This window comes from Narcine bancroftii, chromosome 6 (assembly GCF_036971445.1).
Source record: "Narcine bancroftii isolate sNarBan1 chromosome 6, sNarBan1.hap1, whole genome shotgun sequence".
Classification (NCBI taxonomy): domain Eukaryota; kingdom Metazoa; phylum Chordata; class Chondrichthyes; order Torpediniformes; family Narcinidae; genus Narcine; species Narcine bancroftii.
This window is the reverse complement of record NC_091474.1, coordinates 97,696,420-97,708,917: the sequence shown is the minus strand read 5'-3', so window position 1 is coordinate 97,708,917 and position 12,498 is coordinate 97,696,420. Positions and strand designations below refer to the sequence as shown.

Here is a 12,498-nt window from a genome sequence, read left to right as displayed (position 1 = left end):
TTTAAATACTATGTATTTTTGTTCAATATTTTCGAATAAGAAATTTATGTTTGTGTTTTAATGCATATGTGATTTTTATTTCAAAAATGCCACCCTGCCTCTTTCGTTCGTCTAGTTCTATCACGACTGAAACAACAGAACTCTGGACATTGAACTGCCAGTCCTGCCTCTCCTGCAGTCCAGTTTCACTTCTCGGCAGGATATCATGTTTCAACCTGTCAATCCGCGCTCTCGGCCTTCCTTACAACTCTTCTTGTATTGAAATAGTTACACCACAGAACATTATTCCCACCCCGCACAACCGTTCTATTCCTAGATTTGTTTGTAGTGATAACATCCAGCCCTGGTTTCCATTCCCAGCAAATTTAATTTTAACACCCCACCCCGAGCAGCCACGACATAAAATGCGCAATCGCCCTGGTCACAACTTCTTCTACGTCTGCCATCGAGAAGAACGGGGTTACAGAGAAGTTTTTATTCCGACGACTATGACGCATTTCAACTTCCCCTTGGAACCATCACCATGAACTACGGCGGCAACAGAAAATTATTGGCTGCTACAGTCAAACGCCGCAGCTTATCTTGACTTTTTGTACAAATGTAACTGTGATTTTTTTTGTTAACTCTATATTATATTATTCTTTCTTTATACAGAGTCATTTAATGCATTGTTGTTTATTTTACTGGATCAAGCAATTTCGAAGAACGTAAAATTCTGCTCAGTGAAATCGTTACTATTTTCTTTTTTTTTCTGTGTAACCCTGCAAATCTGCGATGTGTCCTTGTGTTATTATGCTCCAGGTATTTAAATGGTCTTCGCGAAACAAACTTTGTTACTGTATCTTCCTGCATGCAGCAATAACCTTAAACTTGGTGTTGAAAGGAGGGCGATGTGTTCGCTCGTTCATTGGTGCGTGGCAAGACGTCGGGTCCGGAACTCAATCCGACTGCGAGGCAGGCGTCCAATCACCGTCGAGCAGCGAAGAAGGAGCAGAATCCCTTCAGAGATTCAGAGACGGCGACTTTTCGAGAATCGCTCGACGGGGTCGACTGAGATGGACGAACTTGGTAAGTTGATGAGGGTGCCAACGATTATCGTATTTTTTGGCAGCACTGGCTGCGTCGATTCTCCGCAGGATCGGGGAGCAAGAATGTACAGAAATTCGGTCTCGAAGTTTACTGAGAATATGTGTTTGCATTTCGTCCAGAGTAACACGGAGAACAAGCACGAGTAAACAAACGCAAGCAATGTTTTTTCTGCGGGACATCAGATGATGCTTTAAAACCCCACCAATCTGTCTTTGCTTTATTGTGAAATAAAGGGGTTCAATGCGTGCACTTATAAAATAATTACCGAACGAAGCAGCCGCTTCTGTTCGCGATTTCAGTGTTGAGAGCAATTTTGCAGGGACGGATGTGCAAATGACTGTGGTCTGAGCGCTCACGGCTGAAATTTCGAAGATCTGGCTCAGACGCAACTTAAAACACCAGAGGATTCGTGACAGAGTCAAGGCGAACCGATCGTTAACCTGACACAATAGTGCATATTGTTGGAGCGGATCGCAATTTTAAGACTGGACACCCCCCCCCCCCCTCCACACACTACCAAAATCATAAGAAAGAAGAAATAAAGCAAACTGCTTATCATTGTGGGTTCTATTTCTGTGGGCAGATCACTTCCCGCGATGACGAAGCAGTTCTGCATTTCTCAAGAAGTGAGTTGGTTGGTTGATAGATCACCGGTCGTTCCGGATGGAACAGACTGTGGTGGTTTGCAACGTTTCTCTTCCTTTCAGCACACTCTCATATCTAGAGTGCCACCTGGTTTTGTGTATGTGTGTGTGCGCGCTTGTGTCTGAGGGTAGGTATATGTGATTGCATGTGTGCGGAGCTTTCTGTGCTATATTTGAGGATATTTTTAATATGTGAGTAGGAAAATGCATGTGCAATATGTGTATGGTTGTATGACTGCATGTGCGTGTTTGAGTTTGTACAGGTGTCTCGATTCAGTGCATTATTTCCATTTTTATTCTATCACACGTGGAAAAACAGACAACGATACAGACATAAGAAAACACAAATGCACAGTTGGACAGATCATATGGACACACACACACACAAACTATTGTTATACTTAATCTAAATTGAGGTGTACTTGTAAAATGTGGGTTGGGAGTGCTATGCGCTAAACTCGTATGGTTGGGACATTTATTCGCATGAGCAAGATGGAGGTGAGAGGGAGAGAGAGAGATGCTGGTGTGGAGCTGAAACCTACTGAGAAACAGAGTTTGCCGATGAGCAATCCACTACCTACAGACTTCCCTCAACCGATCAATCCTGTGAATGGTCTTGTCCACGCCTACTCGTGGCCGCACAGATCTCTCCGGCACAGAAGCAGGCCTTTCGACCCTTTCCATTGTGATTATCAATCGCCTACAGACGCTAATTGGATTGATAATCATTTCGGGGGATTTCGAATGCCTTTAGATGAATGCGAATATCCCTCGAGTCTGTGAGTTCGACGTCCCTGTGGCAGGGCGTGTTTCACTTTTCAGAAGAATATATTCTGTTCAGATTTGGCAAGCTCATCACAGGAAGGATATAGATGCGACAGATAAGATACTGAGGTGATTAATAAGGATGCTCCCTGTGATGGAAAGCATTGCTTATTTTAAAAAATATTTTATTCAAAATTTTTTAACATGCATGCAGTCAATGAAACAATTAAAAAATACAAGTGTAAATCAAATATTTACTCGATGATGGTTCTCTCAACCCTAAAACCCCCACCCATCCAAGAGAAAAAGGTCAAAGAAAAGAGTAGTTATGAAGAAAAAAACCAATAAATGGAGAAAATGATAAAAAGAAGGAAAAGGAAGCAGACTGGATTGGTGCAAGTGCTGCCCAATTCACGGATCATAAATGATGTATATTTAATTTTCTTTGGAACAGGTCTCGGGGGTGAGGCAGAACACGATTAAAGAATTAAATCGGAAAAAATCGTAAATATAAACGCCAAACTTGTAAAAACATATCATACTTATTTCTTATGTTATTCCAACGTGCCATACCTCGTTGAATCTTTTTATACCTTTTCTAGCCACTGCCAGTGCAATTTTAACAAATGTTCTTTGATATTTAGATAGTGACAATTTAGGTGAAAATAATTCTGCGTTTTGTAGAAATTTAATTCCTGTAATCTGCTCTAAGAAATTTCCTGCTTTTTCCATACTCTGCCTGGCACCCAAATCCTCTAAACCAGGTAGCATACTGGTAACCCTCCACCTCACTTTTTCCAAAGCCCGCGAGTATTTCCTATTATGTAGAACCATAGAAACAGAACAATTATAGCAGAGAAACAGGTCACCTCGACCACTCTAGTCTGTGCTGAACCATTTATTCCTAGTGCCACTGACGTGCATTCAGCCCTTAGCCCTCCATACCTCTCCCATCCATGCGCTTATCAAAATTTGTTTTAAATGTTACAATTGAGCTCACATTTACCACTTCAGCTGGAAGCTCGCTCCATATCCCACCACTCTCTGTTTGAAGAAGTGCCCCATCGTTCCCCTAAACATTTCCCATTTGTTTTTCCCTTTCGAACCAGAGTCTCCACATCACCACAATTTGGTAAAAACTTTGTTGGGCCCAATTTATCCTTTAGATATGTTTTTATTAGAAAATAACAGATTGTGTTGTTAACAATTGTATTTATTTTTAATTGTTCAAATGACAGCAATTGTCTCCACTCATAACAACCTTCAATATATCTGATTCCTTTCCAAATTTCAAAAGAAAAAAATTGACTGCCCATTGTATTATGAGTCAGGCGAGTTTAGGGAGGTAATTCCCCACTCCCCGTTCAAATATCACTTTTTTAAATGAGTATTTTACCAAAGGGGTTTCTCTCTCACCCTTTAGTAATTTCACATCCCATTTATATATAAAGTTCTCTGCCATTATCTCTTCTATTTTATCCAGTTCTGTTTTCACTCGTGCAGGTTTATCTCCTTGCACAAATAAAGAAAGTAAGAAATCTCATTTAAGCCTCTCGATAATAAATTTTAAAACTAGGGAGTAGTAAGCCTCCCAATTCATACTTCTGTTAGTTTTTCTATGGAGACTCTTGACATTTTACCTTCCCAAAGTAATGTTCTTACATATTTATTCAACTCTTGAAATAACCTCTGATATAATGGTATGGGCAGTAATTGAAAGAGATATTGTACTCTTGGAAATATTTTCATTTTAATACAATTCACTTTTCCCACTAGTGTTATAGATAAGGCTGTGCATCTGTTTAAATCTTCAATCTTTTTGGTTAAAGGTAAGTAATTAAATTTGTAGCATTTTTAACGTTATTATTCATATGTATTCCAAAGTATTTTATCTAATTTTCTGGCCAATTAAATAGGGTATCTCTTTGACAATGAATATAGTTTCTTCCTGTAAGATGCATAATTTCACTCTTATATTTTATAACCCAAACTTTTCCATCAACTTCCAGTTTTGAGTGAAATGTATGCAAGTGTTTGCTAGTTCTATCAAATATATTAACACATCATCAGCAAATAAATAAATTTTATATTCCCCTGTTAACCGTAAATCCCTTAATATCCTGATCGTGACAAATTACTTCTGCAAGAGGTTCTATAGCTAAAATGAATAGAGCCAGAGATAGTAGACATCCTTGTCTACTAGATCTTGACAAATGGATGAATTCTTCTCCAGCTGTCCTCTAAATTTAGGTCTCTCATCAATACCAAAGTGACTTCCACTGATTTGTCCTCATTACTGCTCTCGTTGATCTATCTAAAACTGCATCAACAAAAAATTGAAATCTTCTCTGACTAAAATATTCTCATAAACATTTGCTAATTTAAGAAATGTTTCTTGCATAAATAGCTCATCATCAATATTTTGTGCATTTAAATTCGTAGGGGTCCAGTATTCTTGGTATATTTGACAGTGCATGGCATCGTGCCCACCTGCAGGATTTATTACCACATCCTGTAATTTCAAGGTTCTTTGCATCAAAAAACCCGCTCTTCTTGCTTTTTTAATAAATAAAAAGACCTGCCCTACCCAGTCCCTTTTAAAATGTTTCATGTTCTTTCAATATTATATAACAATTCTCTCTCTCTCTCTCTCTCTCTCTCTCTCTCTCTCCCTCTCTCTCTCTCTCTCTCCCTCCCTCCCTCCCTCCCTCCCTCCCTCCCTCCCTCCCACCCCCTTCACCATCCCATTTAGCCAACTACGTTATTCATATCTACAGAGGTATTTCACAACCTCCACACGTTCTTCTGATCACCTCCTCCAATATATTGCTAAATATGCATCCTCCATGTAGGGGCATGCACCTTCCAACAGTCCAAGCAGAAAAGAAAGGAAAATGATATATTTAAAGCATATATCATGAAGCGTACATAACAAACATCATAATTAACAACCCTACCCGCCCCCGCCCCCTTCCAGAGTTGTTAATTTAGTACCCAACACTATTCCGGTCCATTGTATGGGTTGTGGTTATAGGCACAAAAGTATGCATGGTGCGATATAAATCAATCCCTCACTATGCTTCCCCCACCCCAACCCGGGCTATTCACCATAAAGTAATTTTTAAAAATTGTATACAAGAGTAGTATTTGAATATAAAAAGAAAAAAAAAGTACACAGCATTATCTTGCGGTCTAAAATTTGGAAATGTTTCTTCAAATTGTTCTGCAAACTTAAAGTCTGAAAAAATATCTGTCATTATTTGGCAAAATAATTCTTAAAGTTGCTAAATGGCGCAATTTGAATCTATACCATTTCTGCCAGAGGGAAGCTTTAACTGGATTACATTCTCTTCAGTAATGAAGTATTTGCTTCAGTAATGTTGCACTTATATCCAGATGAAGCCATTCTCTTCTTCCTTTAAATTCAAGCAGGCAACCGCTTTCTTTTGTTCCTTCCGCTGTTACATTCAATATCTTTTCTATATCCTGATATCGTAAGAACTTTATCAATACAAAACATGCATTTTTGTAGCTCTATGTGCCCTTTCAATTTCACTCTTGACCTATTTCCTCTGGTTTGTAACTCACCTACCCTCAGTGGAAATAAAGCCCATCTACATTTACTCTGTCTAACCTCATAATTCTAAACACCACTATCAAATTCTGCTAAAATCCAGGGAATCCAGGGAATAAAGACATAACCTGTTTAACCCTTTCCTGTAATTCAGTTCCTGAAGTCTGGGCAACATTCTCATAAATATTCTTTGGACTCTTTCCAACTTACTGATCTATTTCCTGTAGGTAGGTGACCAAAGCTGCACATAATACTCCAAATTTGTCCTCACTAACATATCATCCCAACTCTTGTATTCAATACTTTGATTTATGAATGTTGATATGCCAAAAGCATTCTTTACAACCCTATACACCTGTGATGCCACTTAAGGAAATTATGTATTTGTGTGCCCCCCAGATCCTTATGTTCTACTGCACTTCTCAGTGCACAACCATTTATTATTTTTTGTTTGTCCTTCCAAAATGCAATACCTCACATGTCTACATCACACTCCATCGACCATTTTTCAGTCCATTTTACCAGCTGGTTCAGATCCATCTGCATGCTATGAAAACTTCTCTGTCTACAATACCTCCAAGCTTAGTGTCATTTGCAAACTTGCTGATCCAATTTACCACAATATCATCCAGATCATCGATAGAGATAGCAAACAACAATAGCCCCACTTCTGATCCCTGATGAACACCACTAGTCACAGGCCTCCAATCTGAGAAATGAACTTCCACCACCTCTCTCTGGCTTCTCCCGTCCAGCCATTGTTGAATTCAGTTCACTACTTCACCTTGCGTCTGAACTTTCCTGACTAACCACCCATATGGGACCTTGTCAAAGGCCTTATTGGAGTCCATGTAAACAACACCCATAGCCTTTCCTTCATCATGTTTCATTGTAACCTCCTTGAAAAACTCTATAAGATTGATCACTAAGCCATGCTGATTTGCCCTATTCAGTCCCTGTCTATACAAATAATTGTATATCCAATCTCTTAGAATATTTTCTATTAATTTACCAACCACCAATGTCCTATAACTTCCAGGGTTACTTATGGAGCTTTTTTAAACAATGGAATAATGTAAAATACCCTACAATTCTCTGGCACCACAGCCATGGCTGAGGAAATTTTAAATATTTCTGCCAGAGCCCCTGAAATATCTGGACTAGGGAAAATCTTGTGAGGCCCTGGGGATTAATCCACCATTACTTGCTTTAAGATAGCAAGCAATTCCTTCTCTTTAATCTGTATATGTTCCATGACCTCATTGCTTGTTTTCCTTACATCCCACGAATCTATGCCCCTTTCATGAGTTAATAATGATTTCTACACCAGGCTGGCCACTTTTATCTTCAAACCGATCAGTTTCCTCCCTTACTATCCTTTTGCTCTTAATATTTTTGTATACTTTGGCTATAGATAATCGTGAAGGATTTTTAAAATTGAATCCATGCTCTCTGCATCCAAATGCCACCATCATGGGTTACATTTTGTGCATGTACTCTCTCTCTCTCTCCATTAATTGCAGTATTCAAGAGTTTTTAATGAGATTCTCACCTAGCAGAGGCAATGTCATCAAAAGCTACTCATAGGATAGACCTTTCAATTCAACTGAATATAATCTATAATGCCAAAATATCCTTGAGACAATTAGCCCAATATTGCTCACAAGTGCGATCTGTGCAATGCCTTCTAAATCCTTGAGTACATGTATGTTCTTTTTCCCACTAAGGTTGGGTGAGACAAAAAATTACCTGGGTTGAGGGTAAAACATGAGAGTAAAACATTGAGGAAAGAGTATTCATGCAGAGAATGGTGAGAGAGTGGAATTCCTGCCAGATGAACTGAAGAATACAGACTCAATTTTTACATTGAAGAAAGAAATTGCGTTGGTACGTGGATAGGAAGGGAAATGACAGCTGTTATCCATTGTAGGTAAATTAGACTGGGAAAAATCATAGTCTGGCATAAACTAGGCAGGCATGTGACAGAGTTGCATTAATATTACTCTTTAGGTACTCTATAGCACAATTATTTTGTGTGTTTGAAAGCAGGGAAAGACAAATACACTCAAAGACACATTACACATTTATGTTAACTGATAAAAGAGATTTTCTATCAGCAAAATGTCTCTTCATTCAAAGTTATGAATCAGAAGTGAATTGTGCTCAGAAGCTATTGTATATACACAGGCATTCTGCTTGTGACCTGCTTGTGACCTGGGCAGACAATTCAGAAGAATCTTCTCGTTGACATTTCGAGAAGTTGAAACTTCAGACACTCAGGAAAGGACTTGATCAAACAAGCAAGTGCCCATCTACATGATTCATTCTTTTGGAGAAATGAAACAAAATCAGCAGTGACATCATGTCATATGATTGAAGACGCTTCAAGCAGACACCATTAATCTTACACAATTTTTCATCTGAGGTCAGAAATGCCTCAGAGGAAAAAACTGCTTGTATTCTCCGTGTCGAGGGAGGAACGCAAAATTGCAGTGGCGTCAGAAAGAATGGATGCTTTGCTGCTTATCTTGGTCGAGTGACAGAGAGATAGAGAAATAGAGAGAGACGCACAAAGAGTGAGTGAGAGAGAGAGAGAGAGAGAAAAAGAGAGAGAGAGCATTGCTGCAGTGGTTTTTAAATAGCCACGTGACTGACACTTCTGGGTAAAAGAAAGCAAGATCATTCTTGTTTCTGGATCATAACCAATATTATGATTACTTCGTCAGACTCTTACCTAAGTTTGTGAAATAATCGTGGAAGGAAACACGTTCTGAAACCTCCATGCAAGAGAGGTAAATCATTCATATGAAGAAACAACATTTTGAAAACAACTGTACAAATATTTCGTGAGTTTTGAGAAGTCTGAGTGCTCGAAACTGCTCCGTAATTACTTTTGAGCAACAATTTAAAGAATTTGAGTTTTAACACAAAACTGACTGAAATTACAAATTGATTATTTTCACAATCACACCGATACTGTAATTATTTTAGTACCTGCCGCACGCGCACACGCACACACACAGTGGGGTTGTTAGGGTTACATTTACAGTTAAATAAAAAGTGTAAAATTATTAATTATTATTAATAACAATTATTGATTTGAATATACCATTGTCTTGGTGAATTTATATTGCTGCTGGTCTGGTACATGACAGGGCCTAAGATCATATTGCTTATGCTACTGTGTTGTATGTTTGCGTTTCTTTCCCTCTGCAAATGAACAAGAGCATTGCATTTGCCTTCCTTGGCACCGACTCTATCTGCACGTTAAGCCTGCGTAGCTGAACCATGAGGATCTTTACTGTGAGTGAACTGCCTCATAAAGGCCAGGGGGCCTAATAGATGTTCGCTCTCCCCTCCCCCTACCCCATCTTTTTATTCAGGCCCCTGGCTGACTTTGCTTCAATCTGGGAAGGGCCCAAACCCGAAACAAGAGATATCCTTATGTTGCACGAACTTCCAAGGTCAAGTTTATTATTATTAATATCATCAATCCGTTTAAGTACAACAGGACAACCCAGTGTTCATGAGTCCTCGGTATGAAGCATGCAAAACACATATATAGATGGTGAGCACATATTTACAAGCGATGCATATACACTACATAGTATATAAAACAATTAAATATTTTGTTCAATTAATAGATAGATTTTATGAGCAGTTAACCAGTTATTCAGCAGATTTGTGTATTGCAGCCATATGTTCCACACCTTGAGCACTCGAGTCATAGTTTCTAGCAAAATATTACCTGCATTCTTTTTGTAACTCTCCGATCCGAAAGGAGTGCGTGTGTTAATTGACCGCTGTGAGTGAACCCATGTCGGATTTCTCTACCGGTGTCCCTTTGTGATCCCATGGACGTGTCCTAGTGCATTTAGAAAGTGCTCCCTTCTCCAACTCTTCCTCTGAAGAAACGATTTGATACCCAACACCTTCTGAGTGAAATACCGGCTATTCAAACCCACTTGTAATCTACCCTCTCTGATCTCATTTTTTTCCATATTGTTTAACCACCCCTAGTCTATGAAGAAAGATTGCGTCAACAAAATTAACCGATTGGAGACGTCGAGACTCATTTCTCTTTATTTATTTCACATGCTATATAATGGAGAGAGTAGGCGATAGTCTTCATTGCTTACCGACGTCGACATGTACTTCTACAAACAGGGATACCTATACTGAGAGACAAACAACCTGTTACAGAAATATGATTACATCATGGAATAAACTGGCGACACTACATTACGACATTTGTTTTTCTTTGTGTATTAAAAAAAAGGTTTGTCTAATTATGAAGAATAATCAGTAAATAATCACTATTAACGATCTTGACTTTGGTTAAAGCTGTAACATCGTTTCTCAATGATATATCCCGCTGAACAGATGCTGTTTTTAAAGTCTGTCTCCCATCTATGGTGTCGTCAATGTCAAATCTGTCAGGGGAAATTACTTACACGAGGGGGCATTGTTTAAAGGTGCTTGGGAGTAAGTATAAAGAGGGTGGAAGTTATAAGCACTCCATTCAGAAGTGGTCGGATATGTAATTCTGCTGTCAGAAACTGTAGTGCGGGCAGGTACCGTGGAATCTTTAAGACACTATTAGATTAAAAATTTTAACTGGGAGAAATGGAAGGTGATGATGAAGGTGAAATTCAAGGAGGATTGTTCAGCGGATAATTTCTAGGCAGTTGTTTGTGTACGTGGCAACAAGATTCAGGGCAAAATGTCCAGAATTTTGCAGTATATTTCCAAAATCTATTCTCTCTCTCTCTCCCCCCCCCCACTCTCTCTCTCTCCCTCTCCCTCAATTTCTCTCTCTCTCTCTCTCTCTCTCTCTCAGTTTCTCTCTGTATATATACACATGCACATGCACTGCAACAACCCCCCAGATTGCTCTTTCCCTCTCTCTTACTTTCTCTCTTTCTTTCTCTGTACATACACATGCACACATGCACTGCACCAGCCTCCACCACCAAGCCCGCAGATTGCTCTCTCTCTCTCTCTCTCACTTTCCCTCGCTCTCTCTTTCTTTCTCTGTACATACACACGCGCACACACATGCGCTGCACCAGCCTCCACCACCAACCTCGCAGAGTGCTCTCTGTACAAAACGTCCACCACTCTGACAAAAACCTGTCTAATGCCTCCCCGAAAATTTACTTCATTCACTTTAAAGTTCCCAAAATGTAAAACCTAAGACAAACCTGGAATTCAAACAAGGGAAAGGGGCATGAAATTAATGCTGAAACTGATATCCGTCAACCAAAAGATGGCAGGTTTACTTGGGCGTGAATTACGCCACGGTCCATTTGGAATATGACTGAATCCGATCTTTCGGCACTATTGTCATTTCTTCAGCCACCTTGTAGTGAATGGACAACCGAAAATTGAAAACAAATAACATAGAGAGCAAAGTGATTTTTTCCCATTCGTTATTGAGAGGTCGTTGGTGAGACATATTTGGCACATTATATCCGGAAGAATGTATAAATAAATAGACAAAACACTGCGGGTTCGGGAGTGCTTGAATATAAATGGAGAGTTTCGACAGACGGGGTCTTTATTCCTCTGAATGCAAGTGTATGATGGGCCATCCAGTAGGCGTTCATAAAAGCAGGAGCGTCTTTGCTAAATGGAATGTACTCTGTCTTTTATAGTGCAACGTGCAAAGAAGGAAAGGGCAGAAGTTGCATCTGGGAGGGGAGAGATTGAAGCGAAAGCTGTGGGCAGCTTTTCCCCGTCAGTCTGTGGGCGTTGCCGGAATTGCCTGGAGCTGGTGAATAGCTACATTTGGACTGATGTACATACATTATGCCTTAGACAAAAGGTTTTAGAGGGTTATGGAGAAAATACAAGCAAAGATAAGCCGAAAATTTTGAATTAGGGGTATGGCCGTGCGGTGTTTCAGGCATGTTGCCTGCAGTATGACATAGTGTCAGTACCACTCAGGAAAAGGTCAGTCATTATTGTATTAACTTTATGATAATCTTGGAAAAGGTTAATATTATTTATGACGGTAGAATCATAAATTGAGGCACAGTCAAATTCGACACAATCACGGAGGGAAAAAGGGTTGGAGGGTAAAAGCGCGAATGCCATATGGGAGGCATTTAAGAGTGTGATGAATATATTCCAGTAGGTATGGAAACTGAAGCAAACCTTGATAACAAAGTAAAAATCGGAAAGTAACAGGTAGGGACCATCAAATACAGGCAGACAGATCCGAGGGAATCAATTAGCGAGCACAGGACTGCAGAGTATATGGAACAACGACATAAGGAGAGATAAAAGAAGGAATGAGATAGGTTTTGCAAACAAGTTTGTAAAAAGACAAATGGGGCAGGGTAGAAACAATGCGGATCAGCAAGGGGGAAGAGCTTGAATAGATATATTATGAATTTGTTTTCAGTGGTGTGGGGAAAGAGG

The 12,498-nt window shown here is 39.5% G+C and overlaps 1 protein-coding gene across 3 annotated transcripts in view; it reads left to right on the top strand.

Annotated features, from left to right (window-relative positions):
• The first annotated feature begins 514 nt into the window (after window positions 1-514).
• Window positions 515-12,498, top strand: part of LOC138736394 (paxillin-like) — a 66,631-nt gene continuing 54,647 nt past the window's right edge. For 2 of the 3 annotated variants that reach the window (XR_011340254.1, XM_069885865.1), the window contains exons 1-2: window positions 515-600; window positions 857-1,068. Coding sequence is in view for 1 of the 3 variants with exons in the window: in XM_069885865.1 (XP_069741966.1) it covers window positions 891-1,068 (178 nt within the window). In the remaining 2 variants the exon portion in view is untranslated. Of the gene's footprint in view, window positions 601-856; window positions 1,069-8,821; window positions 8,919-12,498 lie in introns of those variants that run through there. The other variant, XM_069885866.1, reaches the window with a different exon arrangement.